Source organism: Muscardinus avellanarius (genome assembly GCF_963383645.1).
Source record: "Muscardinus avellanarius genome assembly, chromosome: 21".
NCBI classification, from domain to species: domain Eukaryota; kingdom Metazoa; phylum Chordata; class Mammalia; order Rodentia; family Gliridae; genus Muscardinus; species Muscardinus avellanarius.
This window is the reverse complement of record NC_137807.1, coordinates 1,361,374-1,377,873: the sequence shown is the minus strand read 5'-3', so window position 1 is coordinate 1,377,873 and position 16,500 is coordinate 1,361,374. Positions and strand designations below refer to the sequence as shown.

The 16,500-nt window shown below is 56.4% G+C and overlaps 1 protein-coding gene across 1 annotated transcript; it reads left to right on the top strand.

Moving 5' to 3' along the window:
- Nucleotides 1-776: 776 nt before the first annotated feature.
- RHOF (ras homolog family member F, filopodia associated) lies at nt 777-14,155 on the top strand (the record flags this gene model as incomplete). Its single annotated transcript, XM_080717641.1, has 5 exons — nt 777-914; nt 1,105-1,192; nt 11,351-11,460; nt 11,534-11,668; nt 13,991-14,155. The coding sequence occupies 5 exons, from the start codon at nt 777-779 to the stop codon at nt 14,153-14,155; spliced, it is 636 nt and encodes a 211-aa protein (XP_080573767.1).
- Between the last annotated feature and the right edge of the window lie 2,345 nt (nt 14,156-16,500).

Below are 16,500 nucleotides of genomic sequence, written 5' to 3'. Positions count from 1 at the left end.
CTCCCGAGGGTGCCTGCCTGCTGGGTTTACCCCTCGGGTTCCTGAAGGAGGGAGGCGAGGGCCACCTTGGTTAGGGACCAATCCTGGAAGCTGCGCACTGACGCCATCGCCCGGCAGAGGGCGCCACTCTTCCACCCCGCGGCCCAGGGAGGCAGAGGGACGAAGGCGCTCCTCGCCTGGTTGCCCATCGCTAACCTAAAGCGCCCGGAGGACCAGGGTCAAGGGCAGACACGACCCCAGCGCCGGCATCCTCCCGGGCATCGCCGCAGCTGCATCCTGTGGGGAAACTGAGGCCAGGGGCCCACTTGGACTCAGCTGCATAGCTGGGGCGAGGCAAAGCTGGTGGCTGACCCCCAGGACTTGGGCCTCGGACTCCTCTAACCCGGGTGCTAGGTGCGGACCGCCAATCAAGGAGCCCCTGTCCGAGCTGGCCAATCAGAAGGCCCCTTCCAGAAGGCGGAGCCTACCGGTCAGGGGTATGGGGAGCGGGGTAGGGGAAAGGGCCAGTCTTTGGGGCGCGGGGATGGGGTTGAGAGCTGCGCCATCGGCCGAGCGCCACGCTTCTCAGCTGCCTCAGTTTCCCCGGGACTGAGAGGTGAAGACCCGGGCGGCGGCGGGCCCGGGAGGCTGCCTGGCGGAGGTGGCGCCGGCCCTCGGGGGCGGGGCCTCCGCCGCCCAGTCCCAGGGGCGGGGCCTCCGTGGCTCGGCCCCGCCCCCGCCGCGGCGCGCAGCCCGGCTCAGCCCCGCGCAGCTTCGGGTGCCGCTGGCTCCGGGCTATGGACGCCCCGGGGGCCCCGGCCGCGACCACCGCCCCGCAGCCGGGCAGGAAGGAGCTGAAGATCGTGATCGTGGGCGACGGCGGCTGCGGCAAGACGTCGCTGCTCATGGTGTACAGCCAGGGATCCTTTCCCGAGGTGAGACCCCTGGGGCGGGGACCCCCCCCCGGGGCTCCCGCTGGGTCCCCAGTGTCCTGGGTGTGGAGGGCGGCTGCCCCCACCCCGGGAACCCCAGGGCCCCGCGTTTGGCGCACTGAGCTGGGTGCGGCCAGGGGGTCAGCCTAGGGGGGGTCGGCCGGACCGACCCTTACAGACCACCTCCCCCCAGCACTACGCCCCGTCGGTGTTTGAGAAGTACACGGCCAGCGTGACCGTGGGCAGCAAGGAGGTGACCCTGAATCTCTACGACACGGCGGGTGAGTGCGCCCGGGGCCCGCGGGGCGTCCCCTTACACCCGCCTGGTCACCCCTCCCCACCAGGCCGGGAGGCCTAGGGGTCCGTCTGTGAGCCCCGGATTGCAGGCGCAGCCCCCGGGCACCCTCCCCGCCTGCCTGGGCGCCGCGCACCCCCACGCCTGGTCGCCTGTGGTTCCAGAAACGTGGGCCGCGCTTCTGCCCCTGCTGGTTCCAAGATTTCATGCGCTACCTGCTGAGGTCCCCGATGCCGTGGGCAGAGATCTGCGTCCCTGGGGCCGTGCTCCTGGGCCCTGTGCTTCCAGGCTCCCGGCTCCTGCGGATTGGAGTTCTGCCTCCCCAGGCTTCTGGGGTTCCGGGGACTGCAGCGCGGTGGTCCCGGGATTCTGCAGTTACAGTTGGTTTCGTGTTTTCCTGAGAAGGAACCAGACAACTTGCAAAGGGGTAAAGGAAGAAACAGCTCTAGGAAGCAGGCCCCAGATAAGGTTCTACCTGCCACCTGCAGCTCTTCTGGGATTATTTTTTTCAGGGGCATTCTACCTTCCAGGGACACCCCCAGCCCTATTTTTTATTCTTTACTTGGAAACGGGGGTCTCACTGAGTTGCAGAGGGCCTCACTAAGTAGCTGAGGCTGGCTGTGAACCAAGATCCTCCTGGCTCAGCCTTCCAATTGCTTGGGATGACAAGCGTGCGCCACCGCGCCCGGCTCTTTGGGGGATTTTTGCTAGTGGCACTAGAGAGTTGAGTTGGGGGTGGGGGGACAGGTCGTGAGAAGGCCCTATGCTTTTCTGGGTGTCATCACCATTGGGGGACAAAGGTTGGAGTGCCCCATGAGGCCCCACCCAGCTCCGTGACTCACCCAGGTCTTTAGTGGCCTGGGTGGTACGGTGTTGTCTGGTGTCCCTTCCCCTGCTAACCTAGCCTGCCATGTGTGTGAGCTGAAGTTTCTGACCTTAGATGGACTCAAAATCCAGACGTCACCCCCTCTCCTCGATTCCTGCCTTGAGCAGGCTTTGCTGTAAGGGCACCCTACCCTTACAGTGGTCCCGGAGGAGCCCCCCCCCCTGCCTTGGGATGAGGCTGCTCCCAGCGCAGAGCCATGCCGCCAGCCCCACGTGAGCTGGGAAAGTGAAAGTCTTTAGCAGAATTCCTGAGACTGTATCCCAGAGGCAGTAAAAGTCTGTCTGGAGCCGGGCGTGGTGTCATCCCAGCACTGGGAGGCTGAGACAGGAGGATGGCGGTTCATGGCCAGCCTCGGCTACTTAATGAGGCCCTCCCTCTGCAACGCAGTGAGACCCTGTTCCAAAATAAATAGAAAGGTGCTCAGGTGGACAGGCCAGAGCAGACTGTCGTGGGAAGGTTCCAGAAAGCTGCCCCTTGTGCAGGAGCCTCTGCTGGAGACGGGACGGCTCCCGTGGCCATCACAACCGCTTGTGAGCGGGCGCAGGGACCGGCCTGTCCCTCTTCACACAGTCTGCCGCCATCTGCTTGGGTGTCAGACCAAGGTCCCCGGCTGTGTGTCACTGGGGACCTCTGGCCTCAGTTTCCTCTTCTATCATCAGGGCTCAGAGCGTCCTGAGGGTTAAATCTGATGATCAGGGAACTCGGCAGGGCGCTTAGCCGGGGGCTGGCTCTCAAAGGGCTTGGGCTGCAGGGACGCCCATCTTTCCTGGCAGGGCGTTGCCCCTGGGAGGTGGCCTAGGTGATCAGCGCGACTTGGCGACCCAGGCAGGGAGGCCGCTGTGGCGGGGAAGCCCGGCTGGCTGGAAGAAACTCCCTGGTCAGGGAACCTGGGGCTGAGGCCTGCTCCTTCCTCACGGGCTATGGAATGAATGAATCATTAATGCATCTGAGCAGGAGACAGCTCAGCTCCGGGTGGATGGGTATCAGGAGGAAAAAGCCGCGCGGGGCGGCCAAGGGGATCCTCGAGGGCCAGGCGGAGGCTGGAGGGGGTGAGGGGAACGGCCATGCTGGGGTAGAGACTAATAAATGTTCTGGGAGCTTCTAGAAGCTGATGGGCTGGACTCAGTAGGGGAGACGGCATCTTTCCAGTCAGCGGGGGTCTGAGCTGTGGAGCGGGCCCAGTGATGGCTGTGAGCGGTGTGGGGACCGTGCCGGCGGGGCCCCCACGCATGGCGGTCTGGCTGCCTGTCTCCATCCTGCGGAAGCAGTTACAGGCACCCAGAGGCCTCTGGGTGCTCAGGGTGGGGGGCGGGGCCCTCAGCACCCCTTGCTCGGCAGCAGGGTCCCACCCTGACATCCTCAGACAGGAAGCTGTGGTGAGGCCTGAAGGTTCCTGGGCGGCGGGGGAGCGTGAAGATACTCAGAAACTGCCCTTAGCGAGCCGGGTGTGCTGGCGTACGCCGGGCATACCTGTGATCCCTGGACGTGGGAGGCTGAGACAGGAAGATTGCAGACTTGGGGCCAGCCTCAGCAAGTACCAAGACTGGCAAGGACCTAGTGAGAACTTATTTCCAAATAAAAAGTGAAATCTGGGGTTGTGGCTCGAAGGTAGAATGCCTCTGGTTCGATCCCTAGTACCACACACAAAAAAGGAAAGAACTAGCCAGTAGTGGTGGCGCCCGCTTGTCATCCCAGCATTCGGGAGGCTGAGACAGGAGGATCGCGGTTCGCGGACAGCCTCAGCTACTTAGTGAGGCCCTCTGCAACTCGGTGAGACCCTGTTTCCAAGTAAAGAATAAAAAATCGGGATGGGGGTGTAGCTTGGAGGTAGAATGCCTCTGGGTTCCATCCCCCAGTGCCACAAAACAGAAAGGAAGGAAGGAAGGAAGAAAGCTTATCTGGGCCTCAGGCGGGGCCAGGGTTGGAGGTGTGCAGAGCGGGTAGGGAGCTGTGGTCCCTTTCCCCAGCCCAAGATGGAAACAGCAGCAAAAGGAGAGAATGGCGGCCCAAGTCTGTAATCCCAGTATGTGGGAGGCTGAGGCTAGAGAGTCGTAGGTCAGAGGACAGCCTCAGCAATATAGTGAGGTTCTGAAACGCTCAGTAACCTAGCAAGACCCTGTTTCAAAACAAAATAGGGCTGGAGGTGTGGCTCGGAGGTAGAATGACCCCAGGTTCAATCCCCAGTAGCACCCAAAAGGAAAAAAATAAGAGTCGGGTGTGGTGGCCCACGCCTGTAATCCCAGCATTTGGGAGGCTGAGAAAGGAGGATCGCACAGGTCTGAAGCCAGCCTCAGCTACTTAGTGAGGCCCTTTGCAACTCAGTGAGACCCCCCCCCCCCTTTTTACCATACTGGGATGGAACTGAGAAGCGGTCTACCTCCAAGTGACACCTCCCACCCCTATTTTTTCTTTATTTTGAAACAGGGTCTCACTGAGTTGCAAAGGGCCTCACTAAGCAGTAACCTAGACTGTCCTGGAACCTCAGCCTCCCAAATGCTGGGATTACAAGCAGATTACAAGCATGCACCACCACGCCTGAGACCCCTTTCAAAATAAAGGATAAGAACTGGGCGTGGTGGCGCACTCTGGTAATCCCAGCATTAGGGAGGCTGAGGCCAGAGGATTTGGGTTCGCGGACAGCCTCAGCTACTTAGTGAGGCCCTTCAACTCCTTGAGACCCTGTTTCAGAATAAAGAATAAAAAATAGGGCTGGGGGTATAGCTTGGAGGTAGAATGACCCTGGGTTCCATCTCCAGTACAAGAAAGAGAGAGAGAGAAAAGAAAGAGAAAATAATAAAGAGGCAGACAGAATTGCCCAGACAAGGAATCAGACCAGAGGGGTGCCGTGAACCCCAGTGTGTGGAAACCTGGTGCCCGCTGGGGAGCCTGAGAACATGGTCACAGCTCGTCCTGTCTCTGGGGAGGAAATGTAGGTGGGTGGCCCCGGAGCTAGTAGAAGTGGGTTCCCGGTGCCGGCTTCCCCTTTTCAGCTGCCTGTGCCCCTCCCCCGCCAGCGCGGGGAACCACCTTCTCCGGGCGTGCCCTCCAGTGAGATTTGGGGCGCTGCTTAGCCCAGCTTCCTTCGGGCCTTAGGGATTCCTGCCCTGGGGAAGCGGCTGCGCTGGCAAAGCGCCAGCTCACGGGGAAGTAGAGCCGGGCCTCTGCCCCGCTCCACCAACTGCGGGAAGCCCGGCGGCTTCCTGGAAGCAGTGTGGGCCCAGAGACCTTGGCCCCCCAGAAACAAGGGTGCCCTTTTGCACAGAACACTGGAATGTTTTGTGTGTGTGTGTGTGTGTGGTAATGGGATTCCTGGAAACCCCTCTACCTCTGGACTACACTCCCAGACCTATTTTATAGGTATATATATATATATTTTTTAAAAAATATATTTATTTATTAATTTTTGGTGGTACTGGGGGTGGAACCCAGAGGCTTTCTACCTCTGGGCTATACTCCCAGACCTTTTTTTTTTACATTTTTTTAAATTTGGAAACTGGGTTTCACTAAGTTGCTGAAAGCCTCAACTAAGTAGCTGAGGCTGGCTTCGAACCTGTGTGATCCTCCTGTCTCAGCCTTACAAGAGTGTGCCACCACACCCGGCCTTTATTCTTTATTTTGAAAGTGTCTCACTGAGTTGCAAAAGGCCTCACTAAGTAGCAGAGGCTGTGGAGAACTGAGATCCATCTATCTCTGCCTCCCAAAAGCTGGGATTACCACGCCCGGTATCCAGCCCTATTTTTTTAATCCTTTATCTTTTTATCCTTTATTTTTAAAAAGGCCTCACTAAGTAGCTGAGGCTGGCCCTGAACTTACACCCTCCTGTCTCAGCCTCCCAAGTACCACGCCCAGCTGAAATGTCCATTGTAGTAGGAACTACAATGGCAGTCCCTGGTCTTTGTCCAACCTGCAGGCATTTTTCGTCCCAAATCTGCAGGGTATTAATCCCTTTCCCAGATAAAGACTCAGGCCCAGGGGAGTACCTAGGACCTAGAACCTTCCTGCAGGTGGAGGCTGGACACCCCGTGTCCTCTTGGGGAGCCTGGGGTCTGCGGCCTGGGCACGGAGCCGGGAGGGGCACTGGGGGAGGCCTGGGGTCCGGGCTGGCCGCCCAGCCCCTCCCAGAGTCTTCCTGGAGCTGTCTGTGTGTGATATTTCTCCACCTGGTCTGATGCCGGGTGCGCTGAGTGAGGACCGCTCCCTGTCCTGAGGGACGTTTGAGTTGTTCGCGACCTGGGTCGTCCTCTGTTATTTGACAAAGCTGCCCCTCAGCTGGCAGGTCCCTCTGCTTCTCTGCTTTGGTATCTCCATAAGCTGGAGATAACAGCGGTGTCTACCTGCTATGATGAAGAATTGATGCAGGTAAAGGGTTTCAAACGAGGTAAAAAGGAACCACGTTTTTGGGGGGAGTGCCAGGGATTGAACCCAGGGGCGCTCTGCCTCTGAACCTCACCTGAGGCTGGCCACAGACTGTGGTCCTCCTGTCTCCGCATCCCAAGTACTGAGATTATGTATGGGCATGTGCCGTGCCTGGCTCATACGCCCCCCACCACCTTTTTTGTGGTACTGGGGATGGAACTCAGGGGCATTCTACCTCCGAGCGACACCCCCAGCCTAATTTTTTATTCTTTTTTTTTTTGAAACAGGGTCTCACTGATTCAATCTAAGTTTCAATAGCTATTTGCTTCCTGACCAAAGCCAAGCCTTTCTCTCTCCAGGTCTGCTGCCATTTTGACACAATTATTATATTAATAATCAGAGCTTTCTCAAATCTTCCTAGGCCATTCCCAATACTGGTACACAAAGGACCTCACTAAGTAACTGAGGCTGTCCTCGAACCACGATCCTCCTGTCTCAGCCTCCCGAAAGGTGGGATTACAAGTGTGCGCCACCACGCCCGGCTCATAGCCCTTTTTTTGTTGTTGTTGTTGTTTTGAAGCAGTCTCACTAGGCTGCCGAGAGTCTTGCTACATTGCTGAGCTTGGCCCCAAACCTGATTCTCACTACTGGGATTCTCACTACTTGTTGAGGCTGCCCTCAAATGTGATCCTCCTGACTCAACCTCCCAAGTACTGGGATTACAGACGGACGCCGCGCACCCAGCTAGCAACCACCCATATATGAGGTCACCAAGGCTCCCCTGCTTCTCGGACCCTTCTCATTTGACGGGGAAACCGAGGCACGGGGGTGTAATTCCAAGTGGAGAAGTCTTCCTGGGAGAAGCTCTGTCCTGGGGCAGCCTGTGTGTGACCTTGACGCTCACAGGTGGGGCCTCGAAACGTCCTTGGGATGCCTGAAGGACTGCGGGCCTCAAAGGTGACTGGATTTGGTTCCCGGGTCCTTTGCTTGCCCTCCCTTCACTAAATAAACATTTGTTGAGCTCCCCGTGTCAGCAGTGAGAGCAGGACAGGCCCGTGCTTGGGCAAAGTACTGTGACACCAGGTGGCGACACAGGACAGGCTGCCGAAGAGGCTCCCGTGTCAGGGTGGTTGGGAGCGGCCTCCTCGACATTTCTGTAAGCACCCAGCAGAAAGGAGGAAGCCCCAGGCAGCTACCTGCCCAAGGAACCTCTGGAAGAGGGAGGCCCGGGCGGGAGCGGGGCTCGCACTTCCTCCTCAGCGGCTGGAGTCCTGCCTGGGAGTCCTGCCTGGCTGCCGCCTCCACCAAGTGCCGCCCTGATGTCACCACATTCAGTCCTGGCTAAACCCTCCGCCCTGGTCTTCCTGCGTTTGATAAGAGTTGAACAACTTAGTGCGACAGTTAGCCAGTATTTTCTGAGTGCTTACTGGGGGCCAGGAGTTACCGTTTTATTATTTTATTTTATTATTTTTTTGCAGTACTGAGGATGGAGCCCAGGGGCATTCTACCTCCAAGCTACACTCCCAGCCCTATATTCTTCCTTCCTTCCTTCCTTCCTTCCTTTCTCTCTCTCTCTCTCCATTCCTTTCTTTCTTTCTTTCTTTCTTTCTTTCTTTCTTTCTTTCTTCTTTATGCAGGTCTGGGGTGGAACCCAGGGGCATTCGACCTACAAGCCACAACCCCTACCCTATTTTTTATTCTTTATTTTGAAACAGGGTCTCACTGAGTTGCAAAGGGCCTGAGTAGCTGAGGCTGGCCGCGAACCCAGATCCTCCTGTCTCAGCCTCTGCACCCGGCCCTATTTTTTTACTCTGTTTTGTAACAAGGTCTCATTAAGTTGCAGAGGACCTCCCTAAGTAGCTGAGACTGACCCGAAACCTGTGATTCTCCTGTCCTGCCCTCCCAAGTACTGGGATCACAATTGTATGCCAGCACACCCTGCAGAAATTTCCTTCAAGTACAGACTCAAGGCACCTTGGAGCCTGTAACCCCGGTGCTTGTGAGGCTGAGACAGGAGGTTCCCAGGCAACTTAGCAACTTAGCAAGACCATTAGCAACTGAGACTCTGCTTCAAAATAAAAAGGGCTGGGGTGTCGCTCAGTGGTAAAATGCACCTGAGTTCAATCGCTGTACCGCAAAGAAAAGAAGAAAGAAAAGAAAAAAGCCAGGTGTGGTGTCCGGCACTTGTCATCCCAGCACTTAGGAGGCTGAGACAGGACGGGGCCAGCCTAGCTACTTAGTGAGGCCCTCTGCGACCAGTGAGAGCCTGTTTCAAAATAAAGAATAAAAGCCAGGCGTGGTGGCGCACGCTTGTAATCCCCGGCTTGGGAGGCAGAGACAGGAGGATCGCACAGGTTCAAAGCCAGTTGTGCTGGCTTAAGAGACCCTGTTTCCAAAAATAAAAAATAGGTCTGGGAGTGTAACCCGGGGGTAGAAGGGCTTCCAGGAACCCCAGTACCACCAAAAAAAAAAAAAAAAGAATAAAAAAATAAGGCTGGGGGTGTAGCTCGGAGGTAGAATGCCCCTGGGCTCCATCCCCAGCACTGCACACGCGCACAGACAACAGGGGCCGTCAAAGGTGGAGGGGGCCAGGATTTGGCTGGTATTTTAAGATCCATCCTGGGGTCAGGTGGAGAGTGGACTCATTGAAGGGGTACAGGAGACCAGGAAAGGTGGCACCAGAGGCCAGCGGGGGCTGAGCCACACTGCCCATGGGACTTTGGTGGTGTCGGGTGTTCTGCACCTGTGCCACCCAGCGAGGAAGCCACTGCCCCGGGGGGGGCGGGGCAATCAATCACTGGGGGTGTAGCCATGGCAACCAAGGAGCTGTTTTTTTTTTGTTTTTTTTTTCAGTACTGGGAATGGAACCCAGGGGGATTCTACCTCTGAGCTTCCCCACAACCCTATTTTTTATTCTTTATTTGGAAGCAGTCTCACTGATGCAAAGGGCCTCACTAAGTAGCCGGGGCTATCCACAAACCTCGACTCGCCTGCCTTAGCCTCCCGAATCCTGAGATTACAAGCATGGGCCACCACGCCCGGCTTATTTTTTGTTGTTGTTGTTTATTTAATTTTTGTGGTCCTAAGGATTGAACCCAGAGGCATTCTACCTTTGAGCCACATCCTCGGCCCTATTATTTATTTATTTATGGTGGTACTGGGGGTGGAACCCAGAGGCTTTCTACCTCCGGGCTATACTCCCAGACCTATTTTATATTTTATTTGGAAACAGGGTCTCACTAAGTTGCTGAGAGCCTCACTAGCTGAGGCTGGCTTTGAATCTGTGCGATCCTCCTGTCTCAGCCTCCCAAGTGCAGGGATTACAAGCGTGCACCACTACGCCTGGCTACCCTATTATTTATTTATTTATTTATTTATTTATTTATTTATTTATTTATTTTGGTGGTACTGGGGTTCCTGGAAGCCCTGCTACCTCCGGGCTACACTCCCAGACCTATTTTTACATTTTTTATTTGGAAACAGGGTCTCCTAAGCCAGCGCTCGCGGCTGGCTTCGAACCTGCGCGATCCTCCTGTCTCTGCCTCCCAAGCGCGGGGATGACAAGCATGTGCCACCACGCCCGGCTACTACCCTATTTTATTTTTAAACAGTCTCAGTAGGTTGGCTGAGAATCTCAATATTTGCTGAGGCTGTTCTTGAACCTGCAGCCCTCCTGTCTCAGCCTCCCAAGGACTGGGATTACAGGTATGTCCCACCGCACCCATCTTATTTTTAATTTAAGACAGGACCTCACTAAAGTGCCCAGGCTGGCCTCAAACTGTCCATCCTCCTACCTTGGCCTTCAAGTCACTGGGGTTGCAGTTCTGCACCCTGCGCTTAACTTGAGGTTTGGGGGTTATTCTTATTTGTTTCTTTCTTTCTGGTCCCAGAGATTGAACCCAGGGATGTTCTACTTCTGAGCTACACCCCCGGCCCTTTGAATTTTGTTTAGAACAGCATCTTTCTAGGGTCCTGCGAGTGTCACCAAGTCGCTGTGCCTGATCTCGAACCTGAGATCCTCCGGCCTCAGGCTCCCAAGTGCTGGGATTGCAGTAGGCGGCACCATGCCGGGCTCGGGTTTGGGCTTTTACCCTGTGTATCGGTCAGGGGCTCCCGCGCTTGGTCCTCAGAGTTGCCAACAGTATTTCCAGGTATCGGCCCAGCTCTGAACGCTGCAGAGTTCACGCACCTGTGACCTGCTTTGGCGCCTACTGCATCTTTTTTTTTTTTTTTTTTAGTTTTTTAGTTTTTTGCAGGGTGTACTGAGGATTTAACCCAGAAGCATTCTTCCCCCAAACTATACCTTCAGCCACTTTTTGTTTTGTTTTGTTTTGCAGTACTGGGGATGGAACCCAGGGGCATTCGACCTCCGAGCTATGCCCCCAGCCCTAATTTTTTATTCTTTATTTTGAAACAGGGTCTCACTGAGTTGCAGAGGGCCTCACTAAGTAGCCGAGGCTGTCCAGGAACCGCGATCCTCCTGTCTCAGCCTCCCGAATGCTGGGATGACAAGCGCGCGCCACCACGCCCGGTTCCCTCAGCCCCATTTTCTTTCTAACTTGGAAACAGGGTCTCACTAGATTACAGAAGGCCTCACTAAGTGTCTGAGGCTGGCCGCAAACCTGTGATCCTCCTGTCTCATCCTCCCAAGTACTGGGATTACAAGCATGCACCACCACGCCCAGCTTATTTCTTAACTTGAAACAGGGACTCACTAGGTTGCCGAGGGGCTCACTAAGTGGCCGAGGCTGGCTTTGAACCTGGGGTCCTCCTGTCTCAGCCTCCCAAGTACTGAGATGGCAGGCCCGCGTCACCACCCGGCTCTGCCCGGTCTTCCACCCCGCCCCACTCCCCGGAGCCCACACGGGGCTCCTGCGGACAGAGGCCTCTCTCTGGTTCCAGGCCAGGAGGACTATGACCGGCTGCGGCCCCTGTCGTACCAGAACACCCACCTTGTGCTCATCTGCTACGACGTCATGAACCCCACCAGCTACGACAACGTGCTCATTAAGGTGAGGTCAGGGGTCGGGGTCGGGGGTCAGGGGCCGGGTTGGCCCGGCCATGACGCCCGCCTTCTCCCTACAGTGGTTCCCGGAGGTCACACACTTCTGCAGGGGGACACCCATGGTGCTCATCGGCTGCAAGACAGACCTGAGGAAGGACAAGGAGCAGCTGCGGAAGCTCCGGGCGGCCCAGCTGGAGCCCATCACCTACACGCAGGTGAGCCCGCGCCTCGTGCCCACCCACGCCGCGGCCACCGCCCCCCGAGCTGCGGCCTCTGCCACCGCGTGGCCGCATGGGCTTTCAGGGAGCCGAAGCGAGAGTGATTCCAAGCCCAGTGTAGTGGCTCACGCCTGAAATCCCAGGACTAGGGAGGCTGAGACAGGAGGATTACAGGTTCAAGGCCAGCCTCAGTAGTTTACGGAGCCCCTCAGCCTTAGTGAGACTCTGCTGTTTCAAATTTAAAAAGTAAGGCTGGGCGCGGTGGGCACGCTTGTAATCCCCGCGCTTGGGAGGCGGAGACAGGAGGATCGCAGGTTCGAAGCCAGCCGCGCTGGCTTAGAGACCCTGTTTCCAAATAAAAAAGTATGAAAATAGGTCTGGGAGTGTAGCCCGGAGGTAGAAGGGCTTTCAGGAACCCTAGTACCACCAAAAATAAATAAATAAATAAAATAAATAAGAGCCAGGCGAGGTGTGGTGGTCCTGGGTTCAATCTCCGTTACCACACACACGTACACTAAAAGCCAGGTGTGGTGGTACATGCCTGTGATCCCAGTACTTGGGAGGGTGAGACAGGAGGACCGCAGGCTTGAGGACAGCCTCCGCAACTTAGTGAGACCCTGTTTCCAAATAACAAGAGCTGGGGGTGCAGCTCAGAGGTAGAATGCCCCCGAGTTCCATCCCCAGGACAAAATAAAAACTTTTTTTTTTTTTTGCAGTACTGGGGATGGAATCCAGGGGCATTCTACCTCTGAGCTACACCCCCAGCCCTAATTTTTATTCTTTATTTTTGAACAGGGGCCTAAGTAGCTGAGGCTGTCCTTGAACACAATCCTCAGGTTTCAGCCTCCCAAACGCTGGGATGACAAGCGTGCGCCATCACGCCCGGCTTCCCCAGCCCTATTTTTTGTTTATTTTGAAACAGGGTCTCACTGAGTTGCAGAGGGCCTCGCTAAGTAGCTGAGGCTGGTCGCAAACCATGATCCTCCTGTCTGATCTAAGAATAATTTAAAATATTCTTAGCCCAGGGATCTAAGCACTTGCTATTACTTTATTTAATCCTTATGCCTCTGAGCCAAGTACCGTTTACATCAGTTTAGAGGGGAAAAATTGAGGCCCAGAAAGGTTAGGCAGCTTGCCCGGGGTCACACAGCTAATACGCCTGAGGTGGAGGCAGAACGTGGCCACCGGCGCTCGGCCCCTACCCTCCCGGGGCCAGAAGGGCGGGCAGGCCTGGGACCCCGAGAGTCACCACCGACCCCACGCCCTGCAACGTCGTGACTGACACACGGGAGAACAGAACGAGGAACGTCAATAGGTGCAAATAAAGAGGACATTAATAATGACAAATACATTTTATTTGTGGTGCTGGGGCTAGAGCCCAGGGCACTCTGCCTTTAAGTTACACCCAGCCCTATTTTTTTTTAACTGAGGTTTGACCCCAGGCGCATTCTACCTCCAGGATACACCTCCAGCCCAATTTTATTTATTTATTTATTTATTTATTTATTTATTTATTTAATTTATTTGCAGTACTGGGGGTGGAATCCAGGGACATTCTACCTCCAAGCTAAACCCCCAGCTCTATTTTTTATTCTTTTTATTTTGAAACAGGGTCTCACTGAGTTGCAGAGGGCCTAAATAGTAGCTGAGGCTGTCCAGGAACCTCGATCCTCCCGTCTCAGCCTCCCAGATGCTGGGATTACAAGCGTGCACCACCACGCCCGGCCGCAAGTTCATTTTAAAAAGAGATTTTTAGCCAGGCGTGGTGGTGCATGCTAGTAATCCCAGTACTGGAGAGGCCGAGACGGGAGGAGCACAGGTTTCAGGCAGGCCTTAGCAACTTAGCTAGACTAGACCCTCAACATCTCGGTGAGACCCTGTTTCAGAATAAAAAACGAAATAGGGCTGGGGGCATAACTCTGGTAAAACACCCCGGGACTCAATCCTCAGTACTAAGAGAGAGAAAGCTGGGTGTGGTGGCGCACGTCCGTAATCTAGTACTTGGGAGGCAGAGACGGGGGGGGGGGGGAGCACAAGTTTCAAGACAGTCTCGACAAGAAGGAGACTCAGCAACCTAGTTAGACTGTTCCAAAATAGAAAAATAATCAAATAGGGCTGGGGCTGGGGCTGCGAGGTAGAGCGCCTGTGGCTTCCATCCCTAAAACCTCAGAAAAGATGAAATAAAGATGGGCCCTAAGCCACCCACGCCTGCTGGTGGGGATGGAGAAGGGACAGGGTTTCCCAGCGCCGGGCTCCACCTGTGGGGAGCCCCCCGGCCGTCCCCCAGGCCCTACTCACCGAGGCCCCCTTCCCGCCCAGGGATTGAGCGCCTCCGAGCAGATCCACGCCGCACGCTACCTGGAGTGTTCGGCCAAGTTTCGGGAGAATGTGGAAGATGTCTTCCGAGAAGCCACCAAGGTGGCCCTCAGCGCCCTGAAGAAAGCTCAGAGGCAGAAACATCACCGCCTCTGCCTGCTGCTGTGAGGGGGACGGACGGACAGACGGCCTGCTCCCAGGATCCTGCCTCATTTGGCCTGGCCGGCAGCACCCCGGCGCTGGACTCTTAGGGCCTTCTGGAACTCTCCATTCCCACAGACTCAGCACCGGGCCCACGCTGGACTGAGGTGGTGAACGGCTGCACATCCCTCAACCCCGGGGTCCCTGCCACCCGTGGCCCCTCTGCGCCCACCTCATGCTTAAGACTTAGGACTAAGCCGGGTGTGGGGGCACACGCCTGTCATCCCAGGACTCGGGAGGCTGAGACAGGAGGATGGCAGGTTCGAGGACAGCCTCCGCAAGTAGACTCTAACCAACCAAGGGAGACCCTGTTTCGAAAGAAAATAAAATAGGGCTGGGGGTGCAGCTTGGAGGTAGAATGCCCCTGGGCTCAATCCCCAGAAACACACACACACACACAAAAACTTAGGGCTACGCCAGCACGTCAGTGAACGTGGATTGGCACTGCCCCCACGTCCCGCCCCTGGGCTGCCGAGATATGTCCGCTGCATCCTCCGGCCTCTTCCTTCTTCCCCCAGAAGGTGGGGGGCCACCGCGAGGCCAAAGCCTATCAAGAGGACACAGGCCACAGCCCGGATGTGGGGCTGGCACCAGCTTCTCCTCTTCCACCTCACAAGGTGGGCCTGGGCCTCGGTCCAGGGAGAACAAGCCATCTTAAAAGGTCAGAAGGCAGCGGGGCGTGGTGGTGCACACTTGTCATCCAGCTCTTGGGAGGCTGAGATGGGAGGATCGCGGGTTGGAGACCAGCCTCAGCTACTTAGTGAGGCTGTTTCCAAATAAAATAGGGCCAGGGTAGTGTAGCGTGGAGGAAGGATAACCCAGGTTCCATCCGCAGCCATTAAGAAAAAGTGTGTCCTGGGCGCCCATCTGACCAGTGCTCCAGGCTTCGCCCCTGGGGGGACTCGGGGTGGACAGTTCCGTCCTCACCTGGAGGGGGCCCCGGGATAAACCGCTTTCTGCCCGCCTGTGTCGCTCCGAGTCGAGCCTCAGGACTTCTCAACCAAGGGCCCAGGGGACTCTAACATGGCCCTGGGCCCCCTGGGCGGCGGGTGGGCCGTGGCGTTGGCGGGCACCCCCTGCCCGGCGCCTTCTCCCCCGGCCCCGTGCCCAGCGAGGGGACCCAGGGAAAGAGACTTGGGAAACCCATCCCCACCGGCTCCCGAGGCCCCGCTGTCCCCGGGGGTCACCCAAGGCTCTGTGTTCTGGCGGGTCCAAGATGCACAGACGAATGGCGCAGGGTGGAGGCCGGCCAGCTCCGGCCCGTGCGCACATCTGGCCAGGGCCCTTTTATTTTTGTGAATAAAAGTCTTATTGGCACACGACCACGCGCACTCGTTTATGCATCGCGTGCGGGCGCCCCGCACCAGGGCAGGCGCCGCGGTGCCCGCGTAGCCCAACAAGCCGAGAATGTTCACCACCGGGCCTGGCTCCTCATCAGGGCTGGCGGGCCGCAGGGAACCGGGGAGAGGCGCTCTTGCCCTGTGAGAAGGTTGCCAGATGTTTCCATTTTTCTAGGGAAAGTAAAAATCTGTGGGTTTTTTTGGGGGTGCATGTGAACCCTCTTTGGGGTACAGGGGATACTTGGAATTGAACCCAGGAACATATCTCTGAGCTACACCCTCAGCCTTTTAATTTTTAATTATCTATTTGTGGTACTGGGGATGGAACCCAGGGACCTTCCACCTCCTGGCTGCACTCCCAGACCTACTTTATATTTTATTTGGTAACGAGAGTCTCACTGTGTTGCTAAGAGCCTCACTAGCTGAGGCTGGTTTCCAACCTGTGCGATCCTCCTGTCCCAACCTCCCAAGTTGGGATTCCACCACGCCCAGCTAGCTTTTTATTTTGAATAAGGCTCTCACTAATTTGTTGTAGCTGGCCTTCAACCTGCATCCTGCTGTCTCAGCCTCCCCAAGGACTTACGTGTGTGCCACCATGCCCAGAGGCTAAATATAACTGTGTGGGGGGGGGCACTGGGGATTGAACCCAGAGGCATTCCACCTCCAAGCTACACCCCAGCCCTGTTTTACCTTTTCTTTTGAAACAGGATCTCGCCAAGTTGCAGAGGGCCTCGCTAAGTAGCTGAGGCTGGCCACGAACCTGTGATTCTTCTGTCTCAGCCTCCTGAGTACTGAGATTACCGCCTGGCTAAAGGTGATTGCGGAATATAAGCCCCCTCTGATGCAGGGACAGTGGCACGACTGTAACCCCAGCTGCTCGAGAAGCTGGGGCAGGGCTGTGAGTTTGAGGCCGCCCTGGACGAATGCAGCCCCTGTCTCAAAATAAAAAGAGCTGCCGATGGAGTGGGCGCC